Consider the following 23821-nt stretch of genomic DNA (forward strand, 5'->3'; position numbering starts at 1 on the left):
AAAATTCCAAACGTACATTGCTTATACCCGCAAGCAAACGCACAAAAAAAGAACAATGCAGCAGCCATGAAAATAAAAAAAAAGACCACACGCATTCCGTTCAGCGGTCACGGAGCTAGAGCGCGATTTCCCCGTCCTACCCTCTCGCACCGGCGTTCGCAAACCATCACCCCATCACGTCGTCGCGTCGGGGCTGCATAACAGTTCCAGGCTGCACATCAGGACGTTTCGGGGATGTGCGTGCGTGAGTGCTTTCCGCCTCAAGAGCCGAGGCGGAGACGGTTAAACCGGCTCCTTTGACGACGAGAGACGCAGCGGTGGTGCCGAGTCACTCTGTAATCACGCCGCCCGGTTGGCCGCTCTGGGGAAAACCGGAGGAATTCTAGAAGCAGGAGCGGAATTCCGATGGGAAGGATAGGCTTGAGCGTAATGCAGCGGGTCTATGCAGCGAACGCATCGTTCGCTACGGGGCGGAGCACAAAGGATGCAGCTATAACTCCGTCTCCGGAGTAAGGTGCAGCGCTGTGGGAGCTGCGGGCTGTGATAAACTAATACGCGAAGCTGGCGTACGCACCCCAAGCATGCACTGTTTTGTCTCCCGCAGCGTTTAGCTCTTTAGAATAATGCATAGCAAAAAGAAAACGAAAACCTGAACTTTAAGCGCCCCCTCAAACACTCTGGCGTGTATGCTATTGTATGCAGCGTTCTTTTTCGACACTTTTGGTCGTTTAAAAAACAATTTCAAGTGAAAAATAGACCACTTTGACCTTGTCCTATCTCAGTTTCACTCTGAAAAAGAACTCAAAGAAGAGTTCGTTTAATTCTATCCCCCCTTCAAACTTTCCTTATGAACAAAAGGAGAGAACATAGTATTACAACGTCTCCCCTCCACTTTCCAAGAATGCAGCTGGTTTCTACCTCATTTGTGTGCGAAAAGCGAAAAGAATAATATACCCGCCGCGGTGGCTCAGTGGTTAGGGCGCTCGGCTACTGATCCGGAGTTCCCGGGTTCGAACCCAACCGCGGCGGCTGCGTTTTTATGGAGGCAAAACGCTAAGGCGCCCGTGTGCTGTGCGATTTCAGTGCACGTTAATTATCCCCAGGTGGTCGAAATTATTCCGGAGCCCTCCACTACGGCACCTCTCTTCCTTTCTTCTTTCACTCCCTGCTTTATCCCTCCCTTACGGCGCGGTTCAGGTGTCCGCCGATATGTGAGACAGATACTGCGTCATTTCCTTTCCCCCAAAACCAATTATTATTATTATTGCTGCCTAATACTTCCGTGGGAGCTTCGGCGAGTACCTTTCACAGAAGGCTACCTCGTGCCAACTACTCCCTATGACTCCTTTTAGTCGCGTCGTCTGCGTGCTACATCGTGCAGAATCCCCTGGCTTCAGGAACTGTAGCAGACGACGTTGCAAAACCAGACGTTCAGATATTGCCTTTTGCCAAGTTCGTTAGGCAGCAAGAAAACCCCGTATAATTTCTAGTTCGTGTACTCTTATTTCGAGACTTTGCTTTCAGACTTGTTAAAGACTATCGATAAGCGCTCTGCTCGAGATTCAAACCGACAGCCCCGAAGGGCCTCCTGCTTGCACAGCAATGCACGGTTTTTCTGCGACAGAGCCTATTTGCGCGATCGAAATGACGCCTTACGTATACGAGGATGCGCGCGCGCATCTCCAGCGCAACCATCTTCATTCTTATTTTTTTCTTTCCTTCATCCGAGACCACTTACATCCTCTCAACAAAAGCGTCCTTGTCTATATACCTGCGCATCGCATTCCTCCTGCTCACCCGTTCGTACCATTCGGCTGCTTTTTCTCGGAACCACTGCAGGAAGCGGCCATTAGCGGAACGAGTGTGACGCAATTCTGCGCGATTCCGTCATTCTTGAACGCCCCTCTCTCTCTCTCTCTCTCTCCCCCCCCCTTTTCCTTCCTTCTTTCCCAAGACACGCCTCTTCCTTGGCCGCGTCTCTCTTGTTCTCGTCTTGCCGATTGTTTTGCGTCGGTCAGAATCAGGCCCGGTCGGTAGTCCCACGGTTAGGCGGAGGGGGAGAGTTAAGTGTATAACACCTTAGCTGACCGCATTGTTAACATAAGTGGAGAGGGAGAAAGAGGAACAGAATTAAAGGGGCGGGACGAAGTTAGGAGGCAGGTTATGGTGCTGGGGTCAGCGTCCTAAACCCGAGGGTTCATTGGCATTGACTCGCTACTAAAAAGTCTGTTCACAAAGTGTGAACGGCTTCAGAAACCGGGATTACGTAAACGGAGTCAGACCAGTATCATACAGGGCACCTGTGCAACTCGGGGCTCCAGTATCATTCAGGAACCTGTATCCGCGGGCGGAACGACCTGCATCACTCGGGACTCATCTAGGCTGGGACCAGTGTTGTCGGTGTGCACTTTATACTGCAGAACAAACGTGCCAGTTTTGGACGTCTTTCTAGAATGTATACTGCAAAATTGAGCTGGTGAGCTTCATGAAGTGAGAACCGTACCGTAAATTGGCGCAAGAGGTGTCATCGTACAAGAAACGTACTAGTTGAACGCTTTCACAAATGGGAACTAGAAAAACTAACGTACAAAACTTCTGCCACAAATGAGTTCTCAGGGTGTACAAAACACAAATATACAAGAAGCAGCAAATAGAAGCATGGTAAGAAGCTTGCGCTTCAAACCGACCCCAAGGAATTGCGTCAGTCAGTTCACGTTAGAACTCTCCGAGAAGGACCTGCTGTCCTTGTGGGCTTTACGCGGGAACGAATTCGGTCCACCCCGCCGGAGTAGCAAGCTCGGCTCCGCCGAGCCAGAAAGGTCGCATGACGGCCGAGGACATCAAGATCACGACAGACACCGCACACATTGCCGCGACTAATGCGTTTCGCCTTCGCGACACGACAGATGCCTCGAATGGGCTGACTGCGCCATAGTCGTGCTGAACTGAACCGGCTCTGACAGCCTGAAAAGTTTGTGGCTGTGACCTTATGTTGATACTATGTCTGGACTCTCGGTACACTGCATCGCATATTAGAGTAAGCGTACTTGATACATTGTCGCTCGAAATAGCATGTCTCACATGTATGTCATCTGCACGTACTGTAGTTCGCTGTAAGCGAAAAAGTTCTATAAGTACTACAATGTCATTAGCACGACTTCCAAAACTCCTTAAAACCTCCATGCTGCTGTTGTCGCTGCCAGTGTACAGTCTTTCATTTTATGCCGTAGAATTAAAAATCAATAAATGTAATTAAGATGTTAGTAATAAGATGTCAGATAATTAAATTATTATTTACAAATGTGCTTGAACAGGCATCTGCGTTACTAAGAACTCAGCTTCCAAAGCTATCCCTATTGAAAAAAACATTTTTCTATATTATTTTGGTATTTTGGGACCTGACAACACAAATTCTTGTAACAGCAGGATTTTTCTGTTGTATAGAGCAGTCTTCCGTCTTAACGAAAGAGTCAGTTCTGTCGCAACAACAGACAACTCCGCAGTGCAACAGAAAAAATCTGCCATAACGACAGGACGACAAAAGTTTGTCGTATTTTGGGACCGGCTCTGTCGTATTTTCCGACTGGGATGCGTTATACTTACTGCAACATTTTATACGAAAAAAAGTCAGTATTAAATAAGATGCCCCGCCCTGCACATACACTTAATGCAGTATTTATTACGAAAAATATGGTATTAAATACGATGTCATAACTTGTACATATACTTTCTGCAATATTTTATACGAAAAAACAGTATTAAATAAGATGCCACACGCTGTACATATATACATATATACATATTGCAATATTTTATAGAGAAAAAAGATAATATTAAATAAGATGCCACACCCTGTACATATACATATTGCAATATTTTATAGGAAAAAAAGATAATATTAAATAAGATGCTACACCCTGTACATAACACGCCGATACGCGCAGCGGGTGTTGCCATACGGATGTAGGCGTCCTTTTGCGCATGCGCAGAGAAGCCGTCAAAGTGCGGTGGCGTAGATGTACCCAAAGTGTCTAATGCTCACGATACTTCTCCTCCTCTCCCTCCTCCTCGCAGATGAGTGCCAGTTTCCCGGTGGTGCCCGCGCGTTGGCTGGCGGCCGTGCTGCTCGTGTGCGGCCTGGTGGCTGTGACGCTGCCCAGCGGCTGCGCGGCGCGCAATCTGCACAAGCGCTCCTTCCTCGAGCTCGGCTGCCGGGGCAACTTCGAGCAGTCCTACCTGGCCCGGCTGGAGCGCGTCTGCGAAGAGTGCTACCAGCTCTACCGCGAGCCGCAGGTCTACAACCTATGCAGGTGCGGCATTGCCACCACCATCTCTGCCTGCCTGCCTTCTGTGTGCGCATCATCTACTCGCAGACGGAAGGTTGAGGAAATCGGGAGCAATGCCAGTGCTGTCATGCGAGGCAACGGCTTGAAGCAGGTGTCTCAGAAACGGGACAGTACACTGTACGCTCATTGGAAGGGGTGTCGTATGCCTCTGCCGATAAGCAAATCTACGATTGCCCAGAGGACAGACACTTGCTGAGACGCTTATTGAGTTTCTAATGAGTTTCGTGAAAAGGGAGCAATGCCAGTGCTGTCATGCGAGGCAACGGCTTGAAGCAAGTGTCTCAGAGACGGGACAGTACATCTCGTTGGAGGGGTTGCCGTATGCCTCTGCCGATAAGCAAATCTACGATTGCCCAGGGGACAGACACTTGCTGAGACACTTATTGAGTTTCTAATGAGTTTCGCGAAAAGGGAGCAATGCCAGTGCTGTCATGCGAGGCAACGGCTTGAAGCAAGTGTCTCAGAGACGGGACAGTACAGCTCGTTGGAGGGGTTGTCGTATGCCTCTGCCGATAAGCAAATCTACGATTGCCCAGAGGACAGACACTTGCTGAGACGCTTATTGAGTTTCTAATGAGTTTCGTGAAAAGGGAGCAATGCCAGTGCTGTCATGCGAGGCAACGGCTTGAAGCAAGTGTCTCAGAGACGGGACAGTACATCTCGTTGGAGGGGTTGCCGTATGCCTCTGCCGATAAGCAAATCTACGATTGCCCAGGGGACAGACACTTGCTGAGACACTTATTGAGTTTCTAATGAGTTTCGCGAAAAGGGAGCAATGCCAGTGCTGTCATGCGAGGCAACGGCTTGAAGCAAGTGTCTCAGAGACGGGACAGTACAGCTCGTTGGAGGGGTTGTCGTATGCCTCTGCCGATAAGCAAATCTACGATTGCCCAGAGGACAGACACTTGCTGAGACGCTTATTGAGTTTCTAATGAGTTTCGTGAAAAGGGAGCAATGCCAGTGCTGTCATGCGAGGCAACGGCTTGAAGCAAGTGTCTCAGAGACGGGACAGTACATCTCGTTGGAGGGGTTGCCGTATGCCTCTGCCGATAAGCAAATCTACGATTGCCCAGGGGACAGACACTTGCTGAGACACTTATTGAGTTTCTAATGAGTTTCGCGAAAAGGGAGCAATGCCAGTGCTGTCATGCGAGGCAACGGCTTGAAGCAAGTGTCTCAGAGACGGGACAGTACAGCTCGTTGGAGGGGTTGTCGTATGCCTCTGCCGATAAGCAAATCTACGATTGCCCAGAGGACAGACACTTGCTGAGACGCTTATTGAGTTTCTAATGAGTTTCGTGAAAAGGGAGCAATGCCAGTGCTGTCATGCGAGGCAACGGCTTGAAGCAAGTGTCTCAGAGACGGGACAGTACATCTCGTTGGAGGGGTTGCCGTATGCCTCTGCCGATAAGCAAATCTACGATTGCCCAGGGGACAGACACTTGCTGAGACACTTATTGAGTTTCTAATGAGTTTCGCGAAAAGGGAGCAATGCCAGTGCTGTCATGCGAGGCAACGGCTTGAAGCAAGTGTCTCAGAGACGGGACAGTACAGCTCGTTGGAGGGGTTGTCGTATGCCTCTGCCGATAAGCAAATCTACGATTGCCCAGAAAACAGACACTTGCTGAGGCACTTATTGAGTTTCTAACGAGTTTCGTGAAAAGGGAGCAATGCCAGTGCTGTCATGCGAGGCAACGGCTTGAAGCAGGTGTCTCAGAGACGGGACAGTACAGCTCGTTGGAGGGGTTGTCGTATGCCTCTGCCGATAAGCAAATCTACGATTGCCCAGAAAACAGACACTTGCTGAGGCACTTATTGAGTTTCTAACGAGTTTCGTGAAAAGGGAGCAATGCCAGTGCTGTCATGCGAGGCAACGGCTTGAAGCAGGTGTCTCAGAGACGGGACAGTACAGCTCGTTGGAGGGGTTGTCGTATGCCTCTGCCGATAAGCAAATCTACGATTGCCCAGAGGGCAGACACTTGCTGAGACACTTATTGAGTTTCGTGAAAAGGTGTAATGGAGAATGTAATGAGTTTGCAACAATATGCCGAGCCAATTTTAAAACTAGCTATAGAGAGTTTTAGAAAGGGGGACCCTATCTGTTGCGGGAATAGGGGAATAGCTTGGCGCCAGCGCTCATGATCAGAACAATAACGACCCCTCGGGTTAATTTCCTGCGCATGTGCACTGGCCCTCAGCTATTCCCATATCCCCTAACTGATTACCCCTAATTTAGAACTCGCGTTTAACAGCTCTTAAAGTTTCCCTCATTTAGCAGTTCACCGCCATTTTAAACCACAGTCCGTAGCATTGCGAAACCTTTTTGTTCTTGTGTGCTGATTTCATATGTCAGAAATCAGAAAAGAATGACAGCCGATTGTACTCAAACCAGCTTACGACACCCCCATTCACGTCAAGGATCGACCGAGTCCCATATACATGAACAATGAGCGCCGTATGTAGGCCACAGTACGAGCATCTTTCTCAAGTCTAGTTCTCGCCCACCTGTCTCGGTTATATATAAAACTCCCGCCAGGTGGGGCGGTGGTAGTGTGGGGGGTATATAGGTGGGGCGTGAAGAAGACGGTCGACGTATACCTAACCGCCCAGTTTTTCTTCTCTCTCCCCCCGCGTCACTCGCGCACAGGGGCAGCTGCTTCAAGAACGAAAACTTTGACCTCTGCGCCGACGCCCTCCTACTCAAAGACGAGATGACCGACCTCCGACGCATGATCAACTACGTCTACGGATGATCCGTAGACCGACACGCCGCAGCTTCACGGACGCCTCGGATCACGGGAAGAGCGGGGAGAGACACAGAGGCGGAGCGAGAAAACGTGTTTCAGTTGTTCTAGTTGCAGACGGAGATAGACAGACAGAAAGAAAAAAAAAAGACAGAAAGGGAAGAGGGAACCAAACACAAACTCGCTCCTCCTCTCACTCTTCTACCTTCCCGTGAGATAGAAAAAAAAATTCACAACGAACAACTCATATCAACGATCGCGTCGATCAAGGCCCGTCCAAGAATCCGTCCAGATGCAACGTATTTATATACATGCAAGATCTGACAACGAACTTTGGCTTGTTTGGTTGTCTCTAGTTCGCAGCCTTCATTTAATTTAATTTGATTGCCGTCGCATTTCATTCGTCTGTCTCGGTAACGGAGATGATCATGAACGTACTGAGCACGTGAGTGTTTTTGTTTTGTTTCGTAGTGGTCGGGTGTTTTGAGTTGGACGGTTGAGTGTGGGTGCTGCCGCGTGCGCGGGAGTTTTGTGCTCCTCTCGAGTGTAGCGTACGCTGCTGAGTTTGATTCTCGTTTTGATTCGTTTTGTGTTTGCATTTGTTCTCATCTCATTGTGTTGCTTACTCCCGCTAGATTGCATTTTTGTGCGGAGGGGAGCGGTCGGCGTTTGTAGCGTCAAAGTAAAGAGGATCGAATCTTGGGGGAGGGTTTTCATAGCCATGCGAAGGTTTAGGACTCGCGGCTCGTGCCGAGCTGTACTTTCGCGCCACCGGTCTGGCTCGCTAGGGGAGGCGGTGCGGTGACGATAAATGCTATGTTCCCGGTGTGAGTTGCGCGCTTGTCGAGGTCCTTGGTTCGAATACCGGCACTCGGACCACGAGAATGGCTTGAACTGATACACAGATGCCAACGCATGAGGCGTGCTGTGTTTAACACTCAACGACACTTCAACAATTTGGAATGGCTTTCTTTGGATAGACTACAGATATTTAAAAATGTCTAAATTTATGTCCAGAAAGTCTATACCATAATAGCGGACGGCAGTTTATGTGTAAAATGTATACTGTATATCAGTGCTGAGTTTATAAAACGCATATTCGGCTGCGTCGGAAGGAACCTGGAACTGTACATGATATATTACGACGCTGAATTCGTAGTGGGCGTGTCGGTTAATTCATTCCTTGCATAAGTCCGTGCTGCAGGGATTCCGCATGTTGTTTAACTTGTCATTACCTATGAGGAAAAAAAAAGTTCAAACAAAACCATAGCTTAACCGCGGTAATGTTTTATTTATTGTATGGAACTTAATAATTAAAAAAGTGAATCCTGAATGTGGCAGACAGGGATTGAAACTCTTCGCCATAATCTTCACTTCATGACATTCGATTCGGGCACAGATTACAGCAAAATCGATCTTGATAGGGTTGTTTGAAGGTATTTGGTGGAGAGGTTGGTCGCTACCGAATGCTCGCTTTGATATAGCATGTACTTTAACGCAAGGAAAACTATTACTAAACACGCTTCTACAAGTTTACACAAAGCTCTGCGATCGGCCCCTTACAACCGACGATTAGTACTTCGTGAAACCAGGTCCCCGAAAGCTTTTGCGCACATCACACCGGGAACATAGCACCTCGTAGGGAACCCATAATTATAGAATGTGGTTCGCTTTGGAATGTGTTCCTATACGCAGCTCATGTACATCTTTTGTTACTCTATTTTTTATTTAGCACATACCATACTGTTGCTGTATCTAAACATTTTTTAGACATTTTTTCCCCCTTCTGCTGGTCACCGACTGAGATTATTCGGCGTGCTCGCTGTCTTACGTTTTTAATTTTGTGTTTTTCAAGTTGTTCTGTGTTCTACGATGTCTTCGTATGAAGGCGAGTGTACATAGATACGCACCTGCTGAACACACCTCTCATTTTATTTTTAGACGCAACGTATACACATCCTCGAAAAGCTTATGTATATCTTGTACAACTACATCGTGCGCGGACGAGAATACAGTATTATTTATTTTTATTATAAATGTACACGCTATCCGCGAATATTTATATCTAAGTTATTCGTACGCATATACATACAGGGTGTGCGACCCGAAGGTGACACGAAGACATACCTGAGAGAGGAGGAAAATGCCACTGCATGCGTCTTTGTTTCCGTTAAACTTCTTTACACAAACTTCAAATAGTTAATTTTCTATTCCTAATGCCCTGCCTTGCGTCTGTGTGTTCCAAGTTCAGTTCTTGTTACACGTTGCACGTCAAGAGTGGTGATTCTGTTGCGTTGCATTCTGTTAGTTTATAGAGAGTTTTAGCGAACCGGAGACGTATGCCGGTTTTACGTACGCCTGTCGCGCATGCGCAGTAGTCTTACCCGGCCACGCATTGGCCATTGAGCATGCGCAACAGGCGTGCGTAAAATCGTTATGCGTCTCCGGTATGATAAAACTCTCTAATGCGTGCTTTTACGACTGCGTGCTCAGGAATACCGCACGACGCAGATAGATGTGTAGAAGTGATGTCCAGGTGAACACAGAGATAACTACGAGAAGAATTCTACAGGCATTTTTGTTTGTACTTTTAGTTCTTTTGTTGTTATTTATGTTTTTCTCCCACCTTTCACGCACCCTTTTACTGTGCGCATGTTTGGAAAAATTGATGCTTTATCAGCTGGCACACACCCTGGTTATTTTAACCTGTGTTTGTATGATATTTTGTGTTCGACCTTGTTTTGTAGATTATATGCCATCGACAAAGCGAGAGTATATATATATATTTATATTTACACCTGAAGTGCGAAAAAAAAAACGAGACCTGGGAAAACTCCCGAAAAACTTTCTTAGGTACTGCAGACGGTACCTTCTGCGAAAGAGGACGGAGGAATGAAAAATAAAAAAGTGAAATAAAAACAAAGACGCAAACCACACTTGAGTTCGGTACTTCATTTCATGCTTACTTTTCCTTTCGTTTCACTTTCACGGCATAGATGCTGAAATAATGGCCATATTTCGTTAAGTTGGATTGTCTACGCCACCACGCATTCTAATCTCATTAAGTGAATACCTCACAAAAGACAAAAAATTCGCATGGACACCTAGTTCTATTATGCGTTTGCAATGCGACAGCATCAGCACATGTTGACGCATTTACCGGAAGTGACATTTCCACCCGCCTGATGACGTCACTTTCCTCTAGCCAACGGAAATGATCCCGTCTGCTGACGCCACTTCCCTCTAGCCAATGCGAGTGATCCGGTCTGTTGACGTCACTTTCCTCTAGCCTATAGAAATGTTCCCGTCTGCTGACGTCACCTCCGTTTAGCCAATGAGAGTGATCAGGTCTGGTGACGTGACTCTTCTGTAGCCAATCGAAATGATCCCGTCTGCTGACGTCACTTCTCTCTAGCCAATGGGAGTGATCCTGTCTGGTGATGTCACCTCCTTCCAGCCAATGGGCGAACTTCATGACCGGCGACGCATTTTGGTACATGGGGCTGCTAATGCTATTGCATTAAAACCGAAACTTCGAAGGCAACCATCAAAAAGCAAGTTTTAGAAATTTGGCAGCAGCTATCTTGAGCAGAGTGGAAGCACCGCTTCTTGGACCAAATGTAACGCAAACATAGAAGTGACACAAGGTTGTCAGCCTCAGCGGACAAGCCTGCCAAGGGGAGGTCAGCGGTATTGTTTATTATGATGAAATCTTACGATATAAGAAAAAATTGCGTTCATAAACTCTTTCCCGTTGAAAAAAAAAATGTTTTTGTCCAGAACTGCTAAGTACACGCGAGGCAGTAAAATGACGGACCGTAAGTAATATGACCGGACGAGACACTACCACGTGCGGAGCGGACCGAACCCGCGACCTTCGCGAGTCGCGAGCTCTTCGACGAGGACAATATTTCAGGGCCATTTTCGGTGACTGAACAGACCAGGCAATAAGCGAAGCCCATTTGGCTAGTGTAAGCGCCAAGTGATACGCGAGAGGAAAAAGCAATCTTCGCCCGAACACTTAAGCGGTCATTGTCAGGGAAAGCGCAGGAGCTAATGATCAATATGCACGCGTCCGTCTGGGAAAACACAGAAGTAAGCTTTAGAGCAAACCAAAAGCTAAAATGCAGTTAAAGGCTTTTCGTATACAACTACACAAGCGATACTAATGGGTGGTGGGGGGGGGGGGGGGTATAGAGACGAAATGCCCGCTGATCATGACGGCCTGGAGGCTGCTTGCGACGCTTGCGACACAGCAATTTGCGAGATATATTTGCACACACTAACAAGCAGCCACATTCGCGGCAGGGATAAAAAACTGGAGGGGGCGGGGGGGGGGGGAGGTGCACTCAGGCCCGGTATTGCACTGCCTCCGGGATCGGCCTTGTCTTTAGCGCGTCTTTACTATCCTGTCTTTCTCTCCCATCTTTCAACTCTCCTATTATCTGCACGTGGTAGCGATTGTGGCTCGGCTTGAGCCAGTGGGCAGGCCTGTGCACTTTCCTTTTCTTTCCTCCTGGCAACAACTTCTCTCTCTCTCTCTCTCTGCCTTTAGGGCATCACGCGATAGCGGTGTGGGTGAATTCCCATATGTATACAGAAGGTCATTCTCGACTTCACATTCATAGATCCCTGGGAGTCCTCATACCCCTCCTGGCGCAGTGGTGCAGCGGTTAAGCGATGCTCCACAGCCCTGCGATGGCAGGTGCCCCCAACGATGGGGCCTTGTACGGCCTAGGTTGCTCTTCCCGAGCGACAGATCATTAATTTAACTGCCACCTGCCACGGTGGGCAGGTTGTGATGACGGCGCAAGGTCACGTGACCTGGGTGGCCCTCCTGCCTCCTATAGATTGCTCTCTGGGAATCACCTGCCACAGCCATGTCCGTGATTTCACGCTTACAACAAAACCAACGCTCATACACACAAGTGTTGGATGCAGCGACATGCAAAGGGACGGTATACACACGCAAGCAGTAACTAGAAATGGAATAATCACTCACTGGCATCGACCCGAGCGCAGACGTACGGCTACATTACGCTCTCACTGACTACGATCATACGACTACATTACTCCCTTAGTTACTCCGGCCATACAGCTACATTACTACCTTACTTACTCCCGCAATACGGCCACTCTCTTATACGGCGACATTACTCCGTACGGCCATACGGCGACATTACTCCCTTAGTTACTCCGGCAATACGGATACGTTGCTCCCTTGGTTACTCCGGCCATACAGATACATTACTCCCCTATTACAAATCTATTCCACCTTAGGGGATTCCCCTAAACATTTCATTTGACAGGCAGTAACTGTGACTGATGAAATCAACTCGACAACAGGATGGAACACAGGAGACTGAAGAGCGCAAGGAAAAAAAGCTTCTCACCTAGTGAGTGATCTGTCATTCGCAATAAACACGAATTCACATACACTCCTGTATCCAGGCTAGTTGCATATATGCGACCGCAGACCAGCTTTTTTTTTATGGCCCGTCTGAAAACTTCATCAACACCTCAATACGGAAGACTATATATCGCGGTACTGTTTTCAGGATGAACGCATATAAGGTGGTCCGAGCATTGCACTTCGGTCGCCACTGTTACTTCTGCTTCTATTCTTGGCTTGATACGTTTGATACATTCTAAATGTACATGGCGGCGATTTAGTGTAGCTGATTGGGAGACTAATTTCCACCTGTTGTAGATATTCTGGGGCGCAGTGCAGGACTACACATTAATTTTGATCAGGCGCACCTCGATAGCTTGCACCAGGTTCTCAGTGCGCGGGGTCTTGGCCTCATTAGAAATGGCACAGGAGCGATCGGGATCGAACCCGAGAGCCCTTGCTTAGCTGCCAGACAGCCAATGAGTAGCGTGGGCGGGTGCGAGCCTGTGTATAGCTGTAGTGTGCGTAGTTGGGGGAGCCTATGTAGCTGGTGATGACTGGTGAACCACAGCGTCTTCCTTAGCTACGCCTGAACAGGAGCTTCTTATTGTGTTGTTCCTAAAGAATGCGTCAGAAAGCTGTTATGACTTGTTTGTTGTGACTTGGTAGAGCGACTGTTTCGTTGAGGTGGTCGTCCCGAGGTCGAACCTCGGACCATGACGAATTTTTCAACTACGACGTTTCTGTGAAAGCTGCACAGCTTTCCTACGTAGCCGTATTTGCTGCGGTTGGGAGGATACTAATGAGTATTCACTCTCTTATTATGACTTGTCCAATCAGAACACAAGGCAAAGAACACCACTGAATAACTCGGCATCACTTCGAGTCCTCCTAGCAGCTTTTTTTTTTTCTCTCGAACTGCAACGTAAGCCCCTTGCAACAAAGCATTCACTGCTGGCCCAGTCGGTAAGTCTGCAAAGAGAAGCCGCGCCACTCGCTAAAACCGAAGACGCTCAAAGGAACCGGCTTTGGACACAATGCATTTTCTGTTTTGTTTCCACATTGCATTCACCCCTTCTTTTTGTGGCAACGCAAGCGAATGCCACGCTGCAGTGCGCACCGTAATGCCGTTTCATGAAACGTTTACGCAAGAACAAAAAGAAAACATATTTGGCTGAACGAATTCCCTTGGGACGTCGAAAATAGGGGGCAACAAACCTTAAGTGTAGTCAAGCTGCAAACCTCTACACGCATGCGCATTGCGATGTGCTTAGACGACGAACAAGAGGAAGCCAGGGAGAATGAAGTTCTGGATAGCCGGGTATTTATGTTATTTACAGGAACCGGTTATTGGACACACGTTAATTCAAACTCGCTTAATCCGATCTGCCAGTTTATTCGAACAGGCGATTCGGTCTTGTCGACATTGAATGTATTAGAATGTCTCCTATTGATTTGAAACCCGCCTAATTTAGACGATTCTGAGTTCGAATTACCGAGAGTTGACTGTACTCGTTACAAGCAAGGAAGAGGAGTTGCAAAAAAAATAAAAACTCGCAGAACAGTTAGCAACCTATCCTTTCTTACTATTGCCCCCCCCCCCCCATTTCCTTTCCTCTCCCTGTCCTCTCCTTGTCCTTTTATTCCCGCTAGTTGCAGCTCAGGTGCTTCAGGTTTCGGTGGCAGATGCCGTGGCTAGCAACAGCTTTTCCTTACATTGTTATTTTATCAATAAATAGCCACTAACAACAACAACGCGACGTTCCGCGCGAGCTGTTTGCGGTGCTAAATATAATATTTTGTTTTATTTGCCTTCACTGCTATAGTGTGCGTAACGTCATTGTTTAGACCACCAAGCGTGGCAAGTTGCCATGGTGCGTTATGGTGACGTAATGCTTGACGTCACTGCATGCCGACCAATCAGCGTGGCGCAGTGTTACAAATCAAATCTAATTTTACTTTTCTTTGTACGAGGTACAAAGATGCAGCAGCCGCGATAAGCTACAGCGACCAGCAGCTTGACGAGGCGACCGCCCCAACTCATGACAGCAGCATAGGCACAATTTTAAATGTCTCAGTCACAAAAACCCGCCGCGGTGGCTCAGTGGTTACGGCGCTCGGCTACTGATCCGGAGTTCCCGGGTTCGAACCCGAACGCGGCGGCTGCGTTTTTATGGAGGCAAAACGCTAAGGCGCCCTTGTGTTGTGCGATGTCAGTGCACGTTAACGATCTCCAGGTGGTCGAAATTATTCCGGAGCCCTCCACTACGGCACCACTTTCTTCCTTTGTTCGTTCACTCCCTCCTTTATCCCTTCCATTACGGCGCGGTTCAAGTGTCCAACGATATATGAGACGGATGCTGCGCCATTTCCTTTCCCCCAAAACCAACCAGTCACAAAACAAAAGCCCAACTGCCTCTAACAAGAAAGTAAACAGCACTGACAGGTTTACACCAACAGAAAGAAAATTGGAGAGGATACTTAAGCTCCGCCTTAAGGGTATGACGCGATAGCATAGTGGGTTAGGCTTTCCATCCTGAGCAGTCTGACACTGTTGAACGCATTTTTCATTTTTTTCAGTTGTTTCAATCAATTAGTTGACCAATTACACACTCTAAATTTTCTAAATTAGCATCATCAAGCATTGGCTTTTCATTCTGAGTATTTTGACACCTTTGAACCCCCTTTTTCAAATTTTAAAATTTTTAAATTAATCAGTTATAATGATTTAATCAACTCGTCATCGCCTATCACGCATCACGCACCAATCAATCATGAATCACTACAACCGCAAATTTCCATGATACAATTTTTTTACGCCGGTTATGGCTTTTTTGCTACTATGCCGACGGCTTTTCGGCCGAACGAACTGTATACGCTATCGCGTAAAAGCAGTACACTTATTGTAAGATGTTGGGTCAATATATTCACACTGCTACAATACTGCCATCGCAAAAACACATTTCTCAAGCATTTTTTAGGTAACCTGGTAAAATCAACACTCATGAGCATAACTGTTGAGGAGAACAGGAACACTATAAGTTAATGATTGAAGGGCATAGCTGTTGTGCGGGGTTGGTACGTACCACACATCTGGATGACGTGTTATATGCGAGGTCAGCTTTCTTCAATGTGGAGATGTTGCAGAAATGATTGTTCTTTTTTCAGCTGCGCAGTACGATACAGTAAGTCGGCAATTATAATTTTGGGCGACCTTAATAACTCCCAATCTTTTAAAAAGTTCTGGGTGGGAATCATATGTTACGTTAGCTCTCATTACCTTTTGTAATAACGGTAAATGTAATAGCAGCAATAAGAGCAACCCACATTTCCCATATAAATGTGCTTTTAACAGCACTCCATGTGCCATGTCGCAGGTCCATCTAGATCATGCAAACGCAGATCGCATGTTCTCTATAGAGCGCCCATTCTTCGCCTAGGCCCCGTTTAAACTCAGGCTTACGTGGATGACGTCCTTCGAGCTAGCACAAGTTTTTTAATACGAAGGCATTTCCTGGCTCATGAGTGGCGTCGCCGGAAGCTGTGGACCGAAGTTGTGGACAGAGCGTTTCCGCACGAACTGAATAAAAATAATGTAGTGAATGCACAGATGTCTCAGAAACGTATCTTCGAGATATCTACTGAGGCTTACATGAGTAATTATGAGCATCTAAATTACAGATGTACGTTTCCAGTAAATTTCTTCCGTGCTTGGAGTGCATTCGTAGCGCCATAATGCGGCATTTACTGAAACTCCCCCTTTCAATGTACGGCGCTGGTCCAGCAGATAGCGCGCGCTTCGGCGAGATGGCGGTCGCGCATTAGGGAGGAAGGACGCGCAGTAAGAGAAATGCTTTCGCATTACCGGACCTAAGCAGACTTAAGTGCACCCCTGTAATTTTTGTTGCAACATATGCTGACGCCGCTCCTCGAAGAAATTTGTTCAGGGAACTATGGCTGTAAAAATGCGAAACTGTAAAGTACTTACGTCAGTGCGTGAGTTGTATGGCAGCGACATCCATGGGGTTTTCGCACAAGGTCGGAGGAATGGGTTGCACGTCACGTCACGGCCGCCATGATGGAACACCGGACATAGTTTCTACAGTCAGTGAAAGAAGGTAGCGATAACGGGATTATAAAAAAAAAATTACGGACAATCACACAATCTCACGGGAGCAATGCTTTTGTGATGAAAGGTTTTTGAAATGATGCTTCCAATTTTGCCGCATCGAAATGCCTCAGTTTGAGTCAGATCCTTCCGTATTCACTTTTGCTGGTTTACCTGAACTTGGCACAGTAACGAATTCGCCTTTGATTGGCAGGCTCCCCTGGGCTTGCCGCAATGTTGTTTGCGATGAATTATTAAGCGTAACGCTTGGCGCTGTTGTTTCTGCGAGATCACGACGCCCCCCACCCCCGTATAAGCTGATGTAATTGCTTACACCAATCAATAGCTCAATTAATGTTTTCACATCATATAATTTGACGGATGCTTTGTTCTAAGCGTATCCGTAAATTGGTTCTTGGTGCGGATAACTGGGATCCATCGCCAGGACCATAACCTTATGATCAGTGCGAGGCCGCGCAGTTTTCAGGAGCGAGGAGACACAGTTCCGTAAGCAACCAAGAACCTTACAGCGCGAGCGGTAGATGTACCTCGGTGCGGCTATGCCTCTCGATTGACATTCTCGTAGATTCACTGGACTGCTTGGATGGATGGAAGGTAGGAGCGTCCCCTTTGAAACGGGGTGATGGTAGTTGCCACCATGCTGACACGAGCGCCGCCAAACGTCAACTACTGTCGGAGCTCAGCGGCTTTCTCCCTTGCCACCTTCCCTATCGGCGCTGCGTCGGGCTCTCGAATCATGCTATCGCTGGCACGAGTGCCGCTACATGTTTTATTACCCGCGCCTCTCGCTATCTCACTCTTAGCTTTGTCTTACTCTCTTCGCGTAGGCAATGCGCACGAGGCTTCACTTCATCCTGACAGCAGAGGAGGCGGAGGGCAGTAGTAGTGCTTTCGCACCAAAACACGCAGGCTTTCGCTTCAAACATGGCGACTACTGGACGTTGGTGTCAGCCATGTATTGTTGAGCATGCTATTCGGGATACTGTTGATGATGGTCTATGATAGTTGTGTGGCACGATGGGCACCCAAGTAAACCAGACGACGCTGGGAAACTATGTAGAGGTATTGTGTGCGGTGAAATTTATTTCCGCGCCAGTTGAAATGATTTCAAAGCATTGTTCGTGGTCACTGAAGTACAGGTACGGAGGGAAGTAAATGGATCGAGCTACCGGCGGCCTAACTTTCAGGGGCTTCAGGCCGAAATGTTTCCCGCGGCGCCCTCCAGCGAGTAAAACAGAAAGTGCTATAGAGCATTAAAACAAAAAGAGCGATGTGTGGCGCCCCTCAAGAGGGCCTCATTAAACACCAAAATTTCGGTAGAAAGCAGACTGGAGTCTGAGAAAATGGGTGGTTCTCATCGTTGATCACAATCAGCTTATTAGTTCTCAGAGTGCAGATGTAGCCGAACACGCTAACCAGCAGTGCTCTAGTCGAGCCTTATTGCGGCCCGTTGCTACTGCCGAGAGTTCATGCTAGTCCACAGATCTCGGAAGCCTCCCGCGAAATGTGCACCCCTTATAAAAATGGTCTATAGACAGTCTATAGACTTCTTATATACTCTATTGCCTTCCTATAGATATTTATTTTTGTCTATTCATAGTCTTTAGACTCTATTGACAAGTCTACTAATAGTGTATGGCTATATATCTATAGATTTTCTGTAGGCTGTCTATATGATTTGCATTTCTTATAGGCTGTTCTTTAGTGTTTGTCTATAGACTTTATAGACATAAATCTATGGACAGTCTATAGGCTGTCTAAATAAATTTTTGCAAGGGACGGCTCTGGAATCTACGAACGCACATCTCGGACGACCGTTGCATTCGAGAAACTTTCATTTTGAAACTGTAAAATGCTGTAAATTTATGTGCCCACGTGACCATCATGCCGCGCGTTTCGCTTTAGGCGCTATGAAAAATGCTGTTCTGTATAGCAAAGTTAAGTAGCACATCTGACCAGATCGTTGTTTCTTTTGTTTTTCATATTCGCAGGGACAACTGCTTCAAGAACGAGAACTTCCTCAAGTGCGCCGAAGCCCTGCTTCTACACGACGAGATGGAGGGTCTCAAGAGCAAGGTCGACTTCCTCTACAGCCGCTAAAACATACAAGTCCGCTACGAAGAAAACGCCATCTCTCGGCAAAACTATTTTTTATTTGTACACGTAATCGCCACCCGGAAAGATATGATCCAACCACACCGAAGCCGCCCAAAATGAAAACGCCACCATAGCCATCACCGCCATAACCACCACTTCCTCGGACAGATTCACCACTCGACTCTACTTTGACGACGCTCTTACTCACGGGACGGGGCAACGACATCTAACAGCAGCAACGCCATATTTGCCAACTGCAAACCGCCAGGAAAAAAAAAAAATAGAGAAGCCGTCGTCACTCAACGCCAGCAGCTTTCTGCGACGGCAGCTCCCCCAAGCGGTTGGAGGAAGCAACAAGTTGGGCCTGTCACGTGATTGAAGACCGAAGCGCTGCTCGGACATCAGAGTTACTGCCTCGATATTTTTGCGGACTTTTCGGTTGAGCTTTGCTAATCTGGACAAAGCTTGAGTGCTCCAGTGCGTGCTTTGTCGCCACTGTTATTTTTTTTAGTCGCTATTTATGCCGTGACGGTGGCAGCTCGGAACTGTAGATAAAAATAGATATATTGATATATTTAAAGAAACTAAAAAAGAAATACCTGGTGCTTTTTATGCTCTACGTGCGCGTTTTGCTCGTTGTTTGGCTTGTTTACTCCCGCTGCCCCCGCCCTACCAAGTTCAATAAAAATCAGAAAACAATGTTGCTGTGGATTTGATAACAACGGCCATGGTCCGTTGCGTCCTGTAGCGCTCCGGTCGTCACATCAGTTCACGCTGTTCATGTTTTATACGATAAGTATGGAAAGAAGGCTACAAGGAAGCAATCTAGGTTATGATCTGTCATACACATTAGGCGGAAAGGTTGTTGAGCAACATCTACCGGGTTTAATGTATGCGGACGATATTGTACTGTTAGCAGAAAGCCAGGAAGATTTGCAAACTTTGGTGAATTGCTGTGGAGACGAAGGAGACAGTCTAGGTTTCAGTTTTAGCGCAACTAAGTCAGGTGTGATGGTTTTCAACGGCACAACTGATCAGGAGCTTACAATACAAGGCCATGAAATACCCCTAGTGGCCGAATACAAATATCTCGGGGTATGGGTAAACAAAGGGCATATGTACACGGAAAAGCACGAACAGTCTCTCATAGCAAAAGGGCGAAGAGATGATGGGATAATGAAACATAGGGCATTGTGGGGTACAACAGGTATGACGTCCTCAGAGGTATTTGGAAAGGAATAATGGTGCCGGGGCTTACTTTCGGGAATGCGGTTCTATGCTTAAGGGCTGAAGTTCAGTCGCGATTAGAAGTAAATCAGAGAACTGTCGGAAGATTAGCACTCGGTGCCCACGGGAAAACCACAAACGAGGCAGTACAGGGGTATATGGGCTGGACATCGTTCGAACCACGGGAAGCTCAGAGTAAAGTACTATACGAAGAACGCCTAAGGAAATTGGATGATAACAGGTGGGCAGCTAAGGTATTGAAAAACCTGTACAGAAAAAGCGTTGACACACAGTGGCGGAAACGAACGAGGAAGGAGAAAGAAAGAGCATTAAACGACAGGTTAAAAACGTAGAAGGCAAAAATTGGATAGATTCAATGGGAAAGAAGCATAGTGTAGAACTATATCGATGCTGGAAAAGGCAGATCAGGAAGGAAACGTTCTATGATAACGCAAGAGGCAGTGCCCTCCTATTTGAAGCTAGGTCAGGGTGTCTTAGGACGCGCAGCTACAGAAAAAAATTTAACGAAGATGACACATGTGCTGTGTGTGGTAAATCTGAAGAAACAATAGAACACCTTATCCTAAAATACGATGGTATCCATACCGACGTCGATGCAGGCACAGTCACTCTCCCTGAGGCCTTAGGGTTTAGAGATAACAATAGTCATGTAAATAAATCTGCGGTGGAAATTAGCAAAAAGCGATTGGAGGATTGGTGGCACAAAAGCAGAGAGGTGACATAAGTTTTAAAGTGTAGGAAAACGTTTTTTTAAAAGGAAATGGCGAATTGTATTAACAACTTACAGCAGAGTAAACAAAAATAAAGGAAAAAAACTGAGCATAGTGGCAACAACCACTGCCCCGTTTCAAAGGGGACGCTCCTACCTTCCATCCATCCATCCAGTAAACGAAATCAGCTTTGATCCTTCACCAAATCAAACAAGCAAATGCAAAAAAACTTTTGGCCTTATAACTTCAGCTGTAGATCAGCAGCTTGTTAGGTGACAAGAAAATGTTTAACAGCGGACTATTTTCTGTTACGGAGGAATTCTGTACGGCGGTAAGTAGTATCCGGCTGTAACCAACTGTAACCTTCAAGCCACGCTGCACTTGACGCACTCCAAAGGAATGCATGGACGAGGGTCGACCGGCAAAAAAAAAATCCACAGGACGGTTACGACTATGTAACGCGAGATTCAGCGATAGCTGTTTAGGCTTTCAGTTTTGGGGATATTTTGAGGTAAAAAGGAGTGACCTCGTATCGCACTCGTCTAGTGGTCAAGTGATGTACCCTTGCACTGGCAGGCGGCTGTTCCAAACAGAGCGTCCCGTGGGCATATGCGATGCAGGTTGACCGTGCACCACCGCAGCCACCGGTTACGCCAACGACGGCGCCGGACGACTACGACGCGCAAGCCAGGGACGGGCACATAACAGCTCTCGCTGTAAAAACAAATGAATAAATGGCTTTAGAAGAAAATAAAAATGGCTCGGGTTCAACGTGGCTTGAACCTTGTTATACAAACGAAAGCTCTGTTAAGCATGGTCTCCACTGTCAGAAATCAAAGGTCGAGGTCAGGTACCCAATGGTCATAGCCACATGATCACGTGGCCATACTACCATAGTTTGGGCCATACCACCACGCAGTTAAGTTCGGTTTGACCTTGTGAAGCACTGAAGGTCACTGTCGATGTGGTGCCCACTGTCTCAAATCAAAGGTAAAGGTCAGGCACCCAATGGTCAGTCACATGATCACGTGGTCATACTACCATAGCTTGGACCATACCGCCACGCAGTTAAGTTCGGTTTCACCTTGTGATGCATTGAAGGTCATTGTCGATGTGGTGCCCACTGTCTCAAATCAAACGTCCAGGTCAAGGTCAGGCATCCAGTGGTCTTAGTCACATGATCACGTGGTCAATTACCCTAGTTTGGGCCATACCAACACGCAGTTACGTTCGGTTTCACCTTGTGAGGCATTGAAGGTCATTTTCGATGTGGTGCCTACTGTCTCAAATCAAACGTCCAGGTCAAGGTCTGGCATCCAGTGGTCTTAGTCACATGATCACGTGGTCAATTACCATAGTTTGGGCCAAACCACCACGCAGTTAAGTTCGATTTGACCTTGTGAGGCATTGAAGGTCATTGTCTCATCCACATCGAAATCGGAAGTTTCACACCGAGCTCTAAAAGGCGCAGAAACTGTCCCACTTCCGGTTGGCACCTGGCCCACACCATAGGCACCACGTCACACGTGCTTCGCGCAACCCTTCTTCGGGCTGGGCGCAACTTGTCGTCGTTATCGGGTGGAACGGGCGGTCCTAAGCCGCTGCCAAATTCTTCGGAGCGCCTGTCGAGCTCTGCCGTAGGCCGGTGCGAGGGTCTGCGCACATTCGGTGGATGTAGTGCAGATTGTTGGGCCAGTTGGCGAATGGACATAGTCAAGAAAACTTTGCGCAAACCACGACGTAACACGAGGCAGAACACGCAAATACACACACGACCAAGTGCCCACATATTTCACGAAAAAAAGTAGGGACGATCAACTGGATTGATGCGGTGGAAATGCGACAGCATATTCTTTAACTCGAAAATCGATTCTAGTTCTGATTCTACTGTAGTTCTGGGTCCACTGTCTTTCACTCCCCAATCTACTGCAATAGCGATTCTTTTCCAATTCCGGAGTGAAAGAAGAATAAGAAAAAGAGGTGCCGTATAGTGGAGGGCTCCGGAATAATTTAGACCACCTGGGGATCTTTAACGTGCACTAACATCGCACAGCACACGGGCGCCTTTGCGTTTCGCCTCCATCGAAACACGGCCGCCGAGTCCGGGTTCGAACCCGGGAACTGGCACGGCTCAGTAGCCGGAAAAGTTTGCGCATATATCCTGTTTCTGTTCCACTAGTAATGCCATTAAACAGGGGTCGGACAATCAACGACTTCAGTTGGGACATGATTGGTTTATGCTACTCAAGCGAAATGTTTTACGATCTTAGAGGAGGGGGGAAGGGGCGTCCCCCCCCCCCCCCCCCATTCCTGTCCGGGGCCCCTGGATACTTTTTGATGTTTGAGGGGTTAGGGCCCCTAGGACCACCTGCTACCGCTTGATTGAACTACATGAAGTAATGGACATTAGGATTGTTTGCCGTGGTCGTAGCAGCTTGCTTTATTACCGACCTCCAGTGAACATTTAATTGCTGAAACAGGTCCCAAGGAAGACATTTGTGTACCTGTATGACAGTACAACTCGCTTCAATAGCCTTCCGCTCTCAGTTTTACATAATTTCTCAAGCGTGAAATTGGCTTCGTCAGAATATTAATTCTTATTTTGTGCTTACAATGCACGTCACACGGAAAATTCATGCAATCTTTGTTTCCACTGGCAACGTATCAGCCACCCCTTCACTGTTCTACCTTACTAATATTCTTTACGTTAACCTCCGAGCTTTCCTTCAATAATTTTTCTTGCTATTTTTTTTCTATCAACGCTTTGTGGCAATTAGTGTCCATCGTATTATTACAGAACGTCTTTTTTTTCTCCAATAGAGTACTTCGTTGAGCTACCCTGTATATATTGAACAGGTAAGAGGCACAGCGCTACTGAGACCGAAGGGAATGGCAGACAGCAGTTTTCATTAGTTGTGCATTTGCAAAACTCAGAACCAATGAAGTTAAGACACGGCAAATACCTTCATAGTTTTGGTCCAGTCCGTCTCTAAGGGGTGAACTTGAACTTATGGACAAAGCATAACACAAAACTTACCCGTTGAAATCACGGTCGAAATTAAATCGTTATTATTATTATTATTGAAATCAATCATAGCGCCTAATTCGCAACTGTGGCAGACAGCGCGAAATACGGCACTGTCGACGGGTTGCTC

At 47.2% G+C, this 23821-nt stretch overlaps 1 protein-coding gene across 2 annotated transcripts; it reads left to right on the forward strand.

The window, feature by feature from the left end:
* Positions 1-4049: 4049 nt before the first annotated feature.
* Positions 4050-19388, forward strand: LOC144109430 (ion transport peptide-like). Of its 2 annotated transcripts, none has more exons than XM_077642225.1 (2): positions 4050-4310; positions 6994-9885. In XM_077642225.1, the coding sequence occupies exons 1-2, from the start codon at positions 4075-4077 to the stop codon at positions 7097-7099; spliced, it is 342 nt and encodes a 113-aa protein (XP_077498351.1). In that variant the 5' UTR covers positions 4050-4074; the 3' UTR covers positions 7100-9885. The 2 variants fall into 2 exon arrangements, with proteins under 2 accessions (XP_077498351.1, XP_077498350.1); XM_077642224.1 differs by lacking the exon at positions 6994-9885 and adding an exon at positions 18603-19388 and having other exon boundaries at positions 4052-4310.
* Positions 19389-23821: the final 4433 nt, after the last annotated feature.

Source organism: Amblyomma americanum, chromosome 11 (genome assembly GCF_052857255.1).
Source record: "Amblyomma americanum isolate KBUSLIRL-KWMA chromosome 11, ASM5285725v1, whole genome shotgun sequence".
NCBI lineage: Eukaryota > Metazoa > Arthropoda > Arachnida > Ixodida > Ixodidae > Amblyomma > Amblyomma americanum.